This window comes from Mirounga leonina, unplaced genomic scaffold (assembly GCF_011800145.1).
Source record: "Mirounga leonina isolate KUSES-001 unplaced genomic scaffold, KU_Mleo_1.0 Mir_91, whole genome shotgun sequence".
Classification (NCBI taxonomy): domain Eukaryota; kingdom Metazoa; phylum Chordata; class Mammalia; order Carnivora; family Phocidae; genus Mirounga; species Mirounga leonina.
In genome coordinates this window covers 18,360,072-18,374,735 of record NW_023270839.1, presented here as the reverse complement: position 1 = coordinate 18,374,735, position 14,664 = coordinate 18,360,072, and the positions used below count along the sequence as shown (strand labels likewise).

The 14,664-nt window shown below is 41.6% G+C and overlaps 1 protein-coding gene across 6 annotated transcripts in view; it reads right to left on the bottom strand.

The window, feature by feature from the left end:
- Positions 1 to 14,664, bottom strand: part of NUSAP1 (nucleolar and spindle associated protein 1) — a 74,111-nt gene that overhangs the window by 1,488 nt on the left and 57,959 nt on the right. For all 6 annotated transcript variants that reach the window (XM_034994142.1, XM_034994144.1, XM_034994139.1 and 3 more), the window contains 5 exons: positions 11,013 to 11,122; positions 6,543 to 6,730; positions 4,528 to 4,685; positions 2,181 to 2,297; positions 962 to 1,070 (listed from right to left, as the gene is read on the bottom strand). In XM_034994142.1, the coding sequence (XP_034850033.1) occupies positions 962 to 1,070; positions 2,181 to 2,297; positions 4,528 to 4,685; positions 6,543 to 6,730; positions 11,013 to 11,122 (682 nt within the window). The remainder of the gene's footprint in view (positions 1 to 961; positions 1,071 to 2,180; positions 2,298 to 4,527; positions 4,686 to 6,542; positions 6,731 to 11,012; positions 11,123 to 14,664) is intronic.

Sequence of the window (14,664 nt, the reverse complement as noted above, 5' to 3'; positions counted from 1 at the left end):
CCTAAGCCACTGTATGTTTCTGGAAGGGATCGGGGATTGGTAGGAGGGGTGGGGGAAGGCTAGGTTTATGTTAAAAAAAAAAAGGGGGGGGGCGCCTGAGTGGCGCAGTTGAAGGCTCAGTCTGCCTTCGGCTCAGGTCATGATCCCAGGGTCCCAGGATTGAGCCCCGTGCATCAGGCTCCCTGCTCCGCGGGAAGCCTGCTTCTCCCTCTCCTACTCCCCCTGCTTGTGTTCCCTCTGTCTTGCTGTGTCTCTGTCAAATGATTTTTTTTTTTAAAGATTTTAAGTACTCTCTACACCCAATGTGGGGCTCAAACTCATAACCCCAAGATCAAGAGTCCCATGCTCTTCTGACTGAGCCAGCCAAGCGCCCCTATGTTAACAATCTTAATAGCAAATATAGTTAGTAAATGTCTTGGTGGCAGCTGGATATAGGCAAGTCACATGATGGGTAATCCTGTATCAGGATGGTTTCATGCAGGGAATCAACTCAACCAGGACCAGCTATAGCCCACAGCAAGCTCTGGCTTTGGTTTTCACACAGAAGGAAGCCTGTAAGGATCATCTGGGGATTTCTTCTGGGTAGGGCCTTGAAGCCTAATAAGCCTGGTTTCCCTGGGGTTGAAGAATTTACACTTGGGCCCTTGGATTGGCGCCTGGAGGGATATCCAGGTACACTGTTTGGGCTGGTAGGTCCTGTGAGAACATGGTACTCTTCTGTATCACCTGTGGAGCTTCGGAAACCATGCAGCTGCTTGGGCCTCGCCTCCCAATTCCTGAATTAAAAACCACGGGGGGGGAGGGGGCGCCTAGGCACATGTATCTTCAGGAAGTTTTATGTGATTCCCCGACTACCCTTTCCTTAAACACCGCTATTACTGAACCTCTCTACCTCAGAGGCTTTGCTTTTATAGTCTTTCAAAATTAAAATTACTATAGAACTGGATAATTATGTACTCACCTAGTCTGGAGAGGAGGTTGTTTGTAAGTTTTCTTGTGGAAGCTAACTCTGTTTACATGCTCCTTCAGAGAATTATTTTCTTTAGATTGACCCCATGGTTTCAGCTTGCCTAGTTTAGGAGAGACAAAGATTTAAGAAGATTCTTCTACTTACATTCCCAATTTTATTCTCTTCATCTGAGGCTATTTGCTTGCTATCAATATTTATACTTTATAGACATTTGCCACCATATTTCTATTAGTTTAATTCCTATTCCACAAATATAAATGATATAAATCGTATTTTTTTCCTCTAAAAATAAGTTTTGGTTTTTTTTAAGATTTATTAATAGAAAGAGAGCATGTGTGCACACACGTCCTGGAGTTGCAGAGGGAGAGGGAGAAAGAATCTCAAGCAGACTCTGCACTGAGCACAGAGCCTGGTGCGGGCTCAGTCTCATGACCCTGAAATCATGTCGTGAACTGAAATCAAGAGTCGGATGCTTAACCAACTGAGCTACCCAGGCATCCCAGGAATTCTTACTGTTTTAAAGCAATTCTAGGGATGCCTGGGTGGCTCAGTCCCTTAAGCATCTGCCTTAGGTTCAGGTCATGATCCCGGGGTCCTGGGATTAAGTCCCACGTCGGGCTCCCTGCTCAGTGGGGAGTTTGCTTCTCCATATACCTGCCGCTGCCCCTGCTTGTGCTGACAAATCTTAAAAAAAAAAAAAAAAAAAAAAAAAAGCAATTCTAGAATTACTGAAAGATCACATGAAGTATTGGTTGTTTTTGTTTTTAGAGTTGGTATTTTAAATGGATATACAGATACTTTAATATAGGCCCAATTTATATGGGCATTTATATAGCCAGTAAATGTCCCAGGTTGTTGGACAGGTGGATTCCAGCCTGGGATCCTTTGAAAGTAGTAAAGAAAATATTCATTTGCCCACAGACCAATTTCCAAGTTTCTTGATTTTGCCTGAAATTTTATTATTTCTTTGCTGTAACACTGATTAGAAGTTATATCTTTGATTAACAAAAATGTAAGTGAATTGATTATTTAGTATTTGCTTAGTGGACAGTCTTTTAAATCATGGGTCATGTGGACCCAGGGGGAAGAAATTCTAGGTGGCCAAGTATGGCTTTCCATTGAGGCACTAGAATTTTTCACATCCTCAGATGTAGAACTACTTAATCCTAAGTCTTTGGCACATCTTGTATCTCAGAACGTCTGCACGTACCTTTGTGTGGCTCATAGTTGAGGGGACGAGACAGACTTGCTTTGAGATCAAACACTGGCTTCTTGTTGGAGACTGGAGTCTGTACTGCCTGAGTTGTCAATTTGAATGGGGTAACAACTATGAAACCAAGAAACAAAACCCCAGGGCTTAATTAGGGAAAAAAAAAAAAAGGCCTATACAGTTTTTTGTTGAAGTACCATTTCTCAGTCTTAAAAATATGATCTCTATGGACAGTCTCAAACATGAAGGTTTAAAAAGGGAAAGGGAGAAAAGAATAACTAAGGAAAGCTAACCACTGAGACTTGCTTCCCTTGTGAGTAGTTCTCCAGTCTCAGGATTAGGTTATTTCCTAGAGTCACCTGGGAGTTGAAAATCCTGTTTAAATAATTGATGGGTAAATGTTCAGGCCATGTCCCTGATATTTACCCTTTAATAATATGTTAGTAGTAACATTTTCAGTCATACAGATATAAAGCCTGCAAGGAACCTCATCATATATAAATGAAAAGATTTGTGGCTCTGGTTTTTATTTATAAAAGCATTTATTTAAAAATGTGAATTTTTGTATCATAAATATACCAGAGTGACAGGACTCAGTAAGCCAAATTTTTGCCAGTTGGCACCATATATTGGGCACATTTTATTAATTCTTTCCCATCACAGGCTGTACTCAGGCTATTGTCGAATATCAGCACTTGCGTGTATATATATGAATAAGCAACCAAAATCTAGGGCCACTTGGTTCAATGAGAAAAGCACAAAACCCCTGTTTGAAAGTGATCCCATTGTGTGGCTATCTGGTGCCGGCAGGGAGGGGAACACGGGCTGTCCACCATGCCGAGCAGAGTTTCAATAGGTACAATTCAGCCTGTCCAGTAACTGCAGACCCGCTACACCCCAGTCCCTCCGAGCTCTAGAGAAGCTCTCACACGTGTACAGGAGACGTGGTTAATAATGGTCATGACCACTGAAACAACAAAAGCTGGAAATACTCACGTAGTCAATGACCAGTAAAACACAAATTGAAGTATATCCATACCAGTGAAAATGAACAAATTTTATAGCTCATTTATCAATATGGGTGATTCTTGAAACATTAAACTGAGTGAACGAAGCAAATCATAGGAAAAAAAAATCATACAATTTGATTTCCTTTACATAAGATTCATATCTGATGGTTGGGGGAAAAAACTATCCCATCCCAACTGGGCACACCCCTGAATTACCATGAGAAAGCTCACAATATGGTAAGCATTTAGTTTCTGCCTCATGTTGTTATCTGTGAACATTTGTGAGTCCTTCCTCATTATGAGGTAAGTGGTCTACTCAGTGACCCCAGCTCTCTGTAAAATAACACCGTCCTATCTTAGGCAAGTCCACTCCATTTGTGGCACTGCCCTCTGTCCAGGCCCCTTTCTTGCCTTACTATAGGAAGATTTAGAAGGTTACGTGGAATGTTTGCTTGCTGGTGGCGTTAAGATTAAGGGCTAAGCTGGGAATGAGAGAGCTCATTTAGAGGAAGAATCACATAAAATTACTATTCCCACATCTGGACTCGCTTAAAATGTAGCTGTCAGCCTCACTCTTCTGTCTTTAAGGTATGAAGAAACCCTCATCGACTCCACACAGATTATTACTGACACTGTTCTGAAGCCCCTACTGGATTGCTCTAGTCTCAGGAGTTGGTGAGCCTTTCTATGCGATCAAGGCTCTTGCCTCATGTATTCGATAGGACTCTCAGGAGAATTGTGACACACTCAGTTCTAATATAGGCCTCAATCTGCTCGTTATATATATATATTTTTTAAACTTTGTACTGCTACTGCAGTATTCTTTTGAAAACCACCTAATGATTGTAGGTGATGATTAAGTAGGCCATGTGTAGCAGAGTATCCATATATATAGCTTATTCTGGCTTACATAATCTAGTCCATAGTGTGGCCTTTATCCCACAAACTCTGGGATCCTAAATCTAGTCCATAGTGTGGCCTTTATCCCACAAACTCTGGGATCCTATTAGTTTCAGTCCTGGAGGACCAATCAGAGGCTGTAATGAATACTGTGATCCTCCTCCTAATCCCTGAGTCTAAGAAGGACCGAATGATCTTCAGGGAGGGTCACCATCTTAGGACTCCTTACAGATAAGATGGAGTCCTCAGGCAGATACCAGTTTTTTGTTTGTGTCTCTGGCATTTTCCTCACCAATATAAAATGAAAACTATGCTATGGTGAAATTTTTGCTTTTGCTTTTATAGTTATGGAGAGGTTTTAAGTAAACAAATACACTTAATAATTTCAGGAGGTTAGATGGCTTAAAGATGAACCGGAGTTTTTTCTTTTGTTTTACCAGAAGCAGAATTTCCATTTGTGGTCTTTAACTTGTCTGTCCCGAGCACAGCCTGGCCTTCTGGGGTATTCCCAGGGATGGTCACATGTGGAGACTTTCTGGCTGGAGTCTTGGTCAGTGAACGCTTATGCTCATTATCTTTGGTAGCAGCTGAAAACCTGAACAGGACAGTGGAGTACCAAACGCGAGTGTTTGTGTGAAGAGTAACTTATATCAAGCATACAAGCAAAACCACCTGCCCATCCCCAAGCAGTGAAAGGGCTCGATATGTACTTGTTATGTGAAGGAACCTTTTTTGCAGAATAAACATTTTACAGCACTTGATTTGTAAAATATGGTTTTGTCTTCTCTGCTTTCCTTGTCTTGGCCAATGGCAGAACAAGGTAGAGCTCCAAGGAAATGCCTTTGGGGCTCAAATTACAGTTTAGGAGGTACTCTAAGCACTCCCCTCTTTCTCCTCCTGGTGATGGCCAATCAGTGAACAGGACACTGCTATGCTAAATATGGGAATGGATCTTACGTCTTCCTAGTAGATGGTCATTCATTTAAATGGTACATAAGCCCATTCTCCTAGCAAATTGCCATAAATTTATTCCACTGATTATGATGCATATTTTTTATGCATTTTAACATCTGAAATTGGGATAGGTTTCATAATTAGTAACACATTATAGTTGGCAATGATTTTTCTTAGTGGTTCATAAAATAATGGTGAGTCTCCAATTGATGGTGTCTTAGATTCAGTGAAATTCGGGAAGGACAGACATAAATGTACATGATGGTGGTGGTGATGGGGTTAACAGAAGAGAACTTCTGGACTTAAAACTAAAATGTGGTAGGGATCCTGTATCAGGACCCAAAATTATTATGGAATACCGTACAACCCGGTTAAGACAACTGCATGTTAGGTGAAGTCCAGGCTGCTGTGAACACTGCAGTGGGGCGAGGAGTCACCCCGACCATGGTGTTCCTCAGTACTCTTACATACAGTCCGAACTGCCATGGAGAGGTTCCTCAGACTCCACGCTAACTCAATAAATAGAGTTCCAAACTTAAGGGCGTTTTTAAGCTCTAAAAACTACATCAGATAATTACATGTGTTGGGGAAGTGTTACCAGGCACCAACACTGTTAGATGCTGCAAACGCCCTTTAAAAAGAGAAGAGGGGTGCCTGGCTGGCTCAGTTGGTAAACATGCGACTCTTGACCTCAGGGTTGTGGGTTCAAGCCCCACACTGGGTGTGGAGGTTACTTAAAAAAATCTTAGTGGTGCCTGGGTGGCTCAGTCATTAAGCGTCTGCCTTCGGCTCAGGCCATGACCCCAGGGTTGGTCCTGGGATCGAGCCCTGCATCGGGCTCCCTGCTCCGCGCTCCGCGGGAAGCCTGCTTCCCCCTCTCCCACTCCCCCTGCTTGTGTTCCCTCTCTCGCTGTGTCTTTCTTTGTCAAATAAATAAAATATTTAAAAAAAAAATTTTTTTTTTCTATATTAAAGGAGCCTGAAGATCTTCACCTCTGGGATAGTTATAATTGGGGGCTACCCTGTGTCAGGAGAAGTACAAGCAAAGAAAATAGAGGGGTCAATGGGGCCTGGGTAACTGTACCCAGTGCGTTACAAAAGTTACACTTTAGGACGTGTCAATTAAGTTCACTGCATCGAGATATTTTCTGTAGGAATTTAGCTCAACTTTACATTTAAGTCAATGGAAAAATTTCTCTTTACATGTCTTTATAGGCATACATTAAACTAATAAAATGAATATCCGTATGTACCTTCTATCTTTACTTACGAACCAAATGTGAGCTTAGAGAAGTTTGATAAAAAAACTCAACGCAAATTTAAAGAAAAAAGATTACAGCTTATAAAAACCATCCATTTATTTTCTCTCCATTCTGATCCTCTTTTGCCTTCTTTTTCATCAACATTAAAACATATTTGATGTCGCCCGCCTGAAATGTACAGGAAGCAGTAAAGCTTTGAGACCTTGTACTTGATTACATTTTGGAGCTCTTCTTACCTGACGTTCATTTTAGTAGCCGAGAGGACGGATCGCTTGGCGGAGCCCTTCCCACACAAGGTGCTCCGGCCTGCAGTGCCCAGGGGCTGGCCCTGCGAGCGGCGCTGGCTGGTGGGAGTGCAAGCCGCGGGGAGCCTTCCCCGGAGAGGAACTGGAGTCACCACCATTCCCTTGGTGACCAGCTGCTTCTGCAGAAAGACACGGCACCATGTTCAAGCTGGGCTTCTTAGCACTGTCTCCACAGCAGCCCCGTTCATGCCCTTGTTCCATCCCCACTTTTAACCCCCCGTTATCTTTCCTTCTCAGTGCCGCCTCATCTTCCTACCTGCCAGGTGGGCAGGGCAGTTCCTGGCACCTGTATTGCTATGGTGACCGAGTTAGGAGTAACTTCTGGTTGTGCTGAGTCCTGTGTTACAGAGAGCCTTTCCCAGCTTGCCATGAACCCAGGTATTTTCTGACTAAAGGATGTGGCTTAAGGGGCGCCTGGGTGGCTCAGTCGTTAAGCATCTGCCTTCGGCTCAGGTCATGATCCCAGGGTCATGGGATCGAGTCCTGCATCTGGCTTCTTGCTCAGTGAGGAGCCTGCTTCTCCCTCTCCCTCTGCTGCTCCCCCTGCTTGTGCTGACAAATAAATAAAAATCTTAAAAAAAAAAAGAATGTGGTTTAAAAGTCCACTGTGGCGAGAAAGGGAGGATCAACAGCTTCTCTTGGACATATAGTATCTTTGAGAACATGATAAGCTATTTATTTATTTATTTATTTTTAAAGATTTTATTTATTTGACAGAGAGCACAAGCAGAGGGAGAGAGATGGAGAAGCAGTTTCCCTGCTGAGCAAGGAGCCTGATGTGGGACTCAATCCCAGGACCCTGGGATCATGACCTGGGCCGAAGGCAGCCGCTTAACCAACTGAGCCACCCAGGCGTCCCCTGATAAGCTATTTATTAAATACAAACTCAGAGAACCACCTATTATGTAATTAGCACATGGAATCTACAAATAATTCCACCCCTGCCCCTACAACCCCCTCCATGGATTCTTGAAGTTTCTTTAAAAACAAAAACAAACAAAAAAAACAAGAGGGAGGGAGGGAAACCCTCCCTTTGAAATGGCTGGGGAGGGTCCACTTAGGTTATCATTTTTTAGATATTGTCAGGGCACAAAGAATAACAGTGTCTTCCTATCACTGGTTTAAGCTCTTGTAAGTAAAAGAAACACAACTTTGTTAAAGGTACAACAGTGGTGGGATTACTGAAATTGACAAGGCTAAGCCAAAAGACAGAAAAATTCTGATTATATCATAGGAAATACAAGCACTCCGAGAATTATATCAACTTCTCAACATACAAGCAGAAGAGATTCTACTGTGACACAAAGTTAAAACTTACTAAAATAGTTAGTAAATGCACATCTATACCATGAGGTGGGAGCCCAGGTTATATGTATTTAAGCACACTGTTCTATTTAATCACACTTTTTATGCTGCCTTCTGTCTTTCCCCCAAGATTCCCACTTTCCATGCTGTGTCTCCTCACAGTTCACTTGGTGTCAGGACCAACCCTGCATCTTTGTTCTGAACTATTTACAATGCAGAAATGAGTCTACTAGCTCATATCCATCTAACTTTTTTTCAGGTAAGCCATACTAACTTGTTTTGTTAGCAATGTATGTAAACAATTCCTCTCTTTTAGCAATAAAAATCTGTTCAATCCTAACAAAGCAAAGAGCTCAATCATACCATATACAAAAGTCGGTTAAGGATTAAATATAGGTGAAAATAATAAAAGCAGTACAAATAAATATAAGAGCTTATTTTTATGATCTTGAAACAGGCAGGGTGTGACAAAAAAAACCAAAAAAACCACGCAGACCCTTAAAAGGAAAAGCTGGATAAAATTAAGAAAAAAATCTTTCATAAGACAAAAGACACCACTAATATAGTTAAAAGATAAACTGAAGGAAAGCATTTATAATATAGAATATATAGCATTAACATAAATGGCTAATAGATGAGTAAAAATTAAGAAAAAGCAAATTCACAAAAAACCCCAGCCAATAACAACACATAAACATATAGTGATCAAAGAAATGCCAACTCAATTGGGATTTTTTCATATTATATTAATAAAGATTTAAAAAATTCATCATTCCCACTGTTGGCAAGATAAAGCGGCATCTTGGGGTGCTGTGTTTCTGATGCTTATAGAGGACCATTTGGCAACTAAATCAAATCGGTCTCCCTGTTCTAATGAAAGTCAAGGAGAGACAGGTCGTGGCCAAGATGATTCTAAGATCTCTGCTTATTTATTATGATCTAACACTGTCCAATGACCAATCCCAAAACATGTCAGCTGTCAAGAAAAACTTCCTATTAGCTATGGTGAAGTCACTGTAATTTTTTATTTTTCAATTTCCAAATAGATCATACCAAATAACCCATCTGATCTATTCCTTAGTGGGGAGTGGGGGTGATTTTAGAACTAAATTCATTCAGGTGGGGTATTGGGAAAAATAAGATAACCTAATCATTATTTAACACATCTTCAGAGCTACACTCAAGTTTATGGTTGAGGCACTTGTTCTGCCCTAATTTTTGCCTTTAACTCACCCGTATTATGTAGTATAGAAAACTTGACTTTCAATCACGTATTTAAGTAGACTCAGTTTCATGGTAAGGAAAATGAGTGGCCCTGCTTGCAGGCATATTTACTCCTAGCTCATTTTCATGCAAAAAAAAGGAAAAAGAAGAAGACAAAAAGAAACTAGAGGTCTACTTCCTGTAAATCATCAGCATGGGCCTCTTGTCCAGGTATTCAGCTGTCAGCAGAGTGATGCCTAGCCCTTGCTAATATTTAAGCAAGCATTATTATGGGCATACTGAGTATGTCTTCTCTGATTCTCCACCTGAGCTGTCGGACCAGTCTGCAGCCTTCAAATGCCACGGCTTGGCTTTGTCGCTGTCAGCTGGTTGATAAACGGTGTCTTCAATGAGGTTAGCAGTGGCTTTATAAAGAGTTCAAGTGAATGTTACTACTCTAGATTCAGCTTCTTGCTAAGAAGCTTATGGTGTATGTTTTTAAAAAATATATATTTAGAACTTGTCACCTAGTGTGTTTCTGTGTTGGGATTTGTATCAGAAAATGTGAAACTCAACTGACACAGCAGATACCGTCCCTGCTAACAGTGCTCATATTCTGCCCCTTTCAAACCAACTTATATTATGTGTTATAATACCAAAGACTGCCTCCAAGTCTTTTTGAAAAATAAGCACATGGAATGTATTATGAAATTCTAAAATAAATATTCCCCAGTACTCTATGTGGCACCCCTTGAACACCAGAGACCAAGTAAGGTAATAACAGGATGTTGTCAACTCAGTGCTCTATTTCAACCGTGGGGCTGATTTCCTCCCCTTTTCTTATTCGAAGGGACTTTGAGTCAGGCAGGACCTGGACTGAAGGGCCCCCAGGAGCTCAGTTAGCAGATAGCCCCTAAGTTGGCCAGTGCAACTCGTTCCTTTTTCCTTTAGGTGAGAGAGAAAGAAAATGGCTTCACCCATAATCAGTCTAGCCTCAACATAAGTAATAAGCACCATGTGTGAAGCCTGAGAAAAGAACAACTTACTGGCATTTTGGAATTAGTTCTTTATAGTGAGGACTCCCGATTTTATTCTGAGGGTTCTGAAAATTCTTATGGTGGGGGAAGCAATTTCAGATAATAAAGATATATTAAACTCAAATCCGTTCCACTGGCAGAATAGAAAGCTGGCTGTATTAGCTAAGGTATTGACATTAAAATCAAATAATTCGGGGCACCAGGGTGGCTCAGTTGGTTAAACATCTGCCTTTGGCTCAGGTCATGATCCCGGGGTCCTAGGATCGAGCCCTGCATCAGGCTCCCTGTTCAGAGGGGAGCCTACTTCCCCCTTTACCGCTCCCCCTGCTAGTGCCATCTCATTTTCTCTCTCAAATAAATAAAATCTTTTTTTTTTTTTAAGATTTTATTTATTTGACAGAGACACAAAGCGAGAGAGGGAACACAAGCAGGGGGAGTGGGAGAGGGAGAAGCAGGCCTCCCACCGAGCAGGGAGCCCGATGAGGGGCTTGATCCCAGGACCCTGGGATCGTGACCTGAGCCAAAGGCAGACGCTTAACGACTGGGCCACCCAGACATCCCTCAAATTAAATCTTAAAAAACAAAACAAAACATAAAATCACATAGTTCAGTCCCAGTAAGAACATAATTTTAGGGGCACCTGGGTGGCACATCTGAGCATCTGACTCTTGGTTTTGGTCAAGCTGTGATCAGTGTCTTGAGATCAGGCCCGGAGTTGGACTCCACGCCCAGCTCAGAGTCTGCTTGGGATTCTCTTTCCCTCTCCCTCTGCCCCTCCTGCTCATGCTTGCTCTAATAAACAAATCTTTAAAAAAAAAAACGAAAAAACCCAAAACACATAATTTTATCAGCATACCTTCAGTTCATTAAATGAATTGTGTTCTTCAAAATGTTTCTTTTTTCTCTCAATATATTGATCAATGGACTCCATTTCCTTAAAACGAGCCTCATGAAGCTTCTTAAAGTCTGGAATGTTCCCCAAAATATGACAATTAATAGCAAGACAAATCCATTTATTCACCTTCCCTTTGTCTTTCTGTTAATACTTATTCTCCTCTCTGCATCCCTGACATTCAGGGATCAAACATCATCTTTGCTAAAACTTCCATTTTGTATCTTTCAGTTTGTGGAAACTCAGGGACAAAGTATATTCATCTTATCAACTATCAAACATTTATCATCTCTCCTCTGTCCATTTCACTGCTAACTGTGGTTTAGTCCACAGAATAAGAATGAACAGATTTGTCCTTTCCCCTCACCAATTAATCAAATGGCCTTTACTTAATCATAAATTTGACATTTTATAATGCTTAGAAAGCTTTATACCAAGGATTGGCAAACCTTTCCTGTTAAGGGTCAGACAGTAAATGTTTTATTTCATCTTTGTGGCCACATATGGTATAATCTCTCTTTTTTTAGACAATCCTTTAAAACTGTAAAAACCATTCTTAGCTTAAGGGTTTTAAGACAGGCCAGGGTTGGCAGGAGTTTGCTGATCCCTGCTCTGCGCTATTCTGATTAAGAATATTTCTGGGGGGCCTAGCTGGTCAGTCGGAGGAGTGTGTGACTCTTGATCTTGGGTTTGTGGGTTCAAGCCCATGTTGGGTGTAGAGATTACTTTAAAAAAATAATTGAGTCCTTTCTGCCCGTGGATGCTGCCGAGTAAGCATCGTTAAAGTCTCCCCTCCCACCGCTGTCATGTCTAAGTCAGAGTCTCCCAAAGAGCCTGAACAGGTGCGGAAGCTCTTCATCGGAGGTTTGAGATTTGAAACAACCGATGAGAGTCTGAGAAGCCATTTTGAGCAATGGGGAATGCTTACGGACTGTGTGGTAATGAGAGATCCAAACACCAAGTGCTCCAGAGGTTTTGGGTTTGTCACGTATGCCACTGTGGAGGAGATGGATGCAGCCATGAATACAAGGCCACACAATGTGGATGGAAGAGTTGTGGAACCAAAGAAGGCTGTCCCAAGAGAAAATTCTCAAAGATGTGGTGCCCACTTAACTGTGAGAAAGATTTTTGTTGGTGGCATTAAAGACGACACTGAAGAACATCATCTAAGGGATTATTTTGAACAGTATGGGAAAATTGAAGTGATCGAGATCATGACTGACCGAGGCAGTGGCAAAAAGAGAGGTTTGCTTTTGTAGCATTTGATGACCATGACTCTGTAGACAAGACTGTCATTCAAAAATACTATACTGTGAATGGCCACAACTGTGAAGTAAGGAAAGCCCTATCTAAGCAAGAGATGGCTAGTGCTTCATCCAGCCAAAGAGGTCAAAGTGGTTCTGGAAACTTTGGTGGTGGTCGTGGAGGTGGTTTTGGTGGGAATGATAGCTTTGGTTGTGGAGGACACTTCAGTGGTCGAGGTGGCTTTGGTGGCAGTCGAGGTGGTGGTGGATATGGTGGCAGTGGGGATGGCCATAACAAATTTGGTAATGATGGAAGCAACTTTGGAGGTGGTGGAAGTTATGATGATTCTGGCAATTACAACAATCAATCCTCAGATTTTGGATTTGGAGGAAATTTTGGAGGCAGATGCTCTGGCCCCCATGGTGGTGGAGGCCAATACTTTGCCAAACCATGAAACCAAGGTGGCTGTGGTGGTTCCAGCAGCAGCAGGAGCTACGGCCGTGGCAGGAGGTTTTAATTACTGCCAGGAAACACAGCTTAGCAGGAGAGGAGAGCCAGAGAAGTGAGAGGAAAGCTACAGGTTACAACAGATTTGTGAACTCAGCCAAGCACAGTGGTGGCAGGGCCCACCTGCTGCAAAGAAGACATGTTTTAGACAATGCTCATGTGTATGGGCAAAAACTGAGGACTAATTGTATAACAGGTTATTTTAGTTTCTGTTCTGTGGAAAGTGTAAAGCATTCCAACAAAGGGTTTTAATGTAGATTTTTATTTTGTACCCATGTGGTTGATTGCTAAATGTAATGGTCTGATCATGATACTGAATAAATGTGTCTTAAAAAAAAAAAAATTGAGGGGCGCCTGGGTGACTCAGTTGTTAAGCGTCTGCCTTTGGCTCAGGTCAGGATCCTGGGGTCCTAGAATCGAGCCCCGCATCGGGCTTCCTGCTCTGCGGGAAGCCTGCTTCTCCCTCTCCCACTCCCCCTGCTTGTGTTCCCTCTCTTGCTGTGTCTCTGTCAAATAAATAACATCTTTAAAAAATAATTGAAGTTGAATTTTTAAAAATTAAAATTCTAATGAACTATTATATATATTTCTAATATATGCTGAGCAGCATTCTAAGTACTATAAATATATAACACTCAACATTCTATGTACCAGGCAATATAGAACAATTAATTACATGTTTAGATATGGAATCCCTTAAACTTATTACTGAAAAAAAAATTTAGGGGCTGGCTGGCTCAGTCAGTAGAGCATGTGACTCTTGATCTTGGGATCGTGAGTTCAAGCCCTGTGTTGGGGGTAGAGAGTACTTAAGAAAAAAAATTACAAGGTGGACATTGTACCAAGTACTTTATAGACATCCATTCTCAGAGATTTACTGTGCCATGTCCTGGTTGCTAGGTTAGGTGATCAGAGGTAGAAAAATAGTCTCAAGCATACCTTCTTTTACTGCACTTTGAGATACTGGTTTTTTTTGTTTCTTTTTGTTTCTTTTTATAAATTGAAGGTTTCTTGCAACCCTGTCAAGAGCCATCTTTCTAACTGCATTGGCTCACTTCATGTCTCTGTATCACATTTTGGTAATTACTGCAATATTTCCAACTTTTTCCTTATTGTTACATATTTGCTATGGTGATCTATGATCAGCGATCTTTGATTTGACTACGGAAATGGTTTTGGGGCATCGCAAGCAGTGCCCAAATAAGCTGGCAAAGTTAGTAAGTGCTGTGTGTTCGACTGCTCCCACAGTGGCCTTTAAGTCTTCAGGTGAAGTGAAGAGTTGCATGTCTCTCACTTTAAATCAAAAGCTAGAAATGATTAAGCTTGGTGAAGAAGGCACGGTAAAGGCCAAGATAGGCCGAAAACTAGGACACGTTAGCTAAGTTATAAACACAAAGGAAAAGTTCATGAAGGAGAGGACAAGTGCTACTCCAGTGAACACATGAATGGCAAGAAAGCAAAACAGCCTTATTGCTGATACGGAGAAAGTGTGAGTGGTCTGGATAGACTAAACCAGCCACAGCATTCCCTTAAGCCAAAGCCTAATCCAGAGCAAGGCCCTAATGCTGTTCAATTCTATGAAGGCTGAAGAAGTTCGGGAAGCTGCAGAAAAAAGTTGGAAGCTACCAGAAGTTGGTCCATGAGGTTCATGTTTATTCCAGGACATAAAAGTACAAAGTGAAGCAGCAAGTGCTGATGTAGAAGCTGCAGCAAGTTACCCAGAAGAGCTAGATCTTTAATGAAGGTGGTTACTATACTAAACAATAGATTTTCAATGTAGATGAGACAGCTTCTATTTCAAGATGCCATCTAGGACTTTCATAGCTACAGAGAAGTCAATGCCTGGCTGCAAAGGACAGGCTAA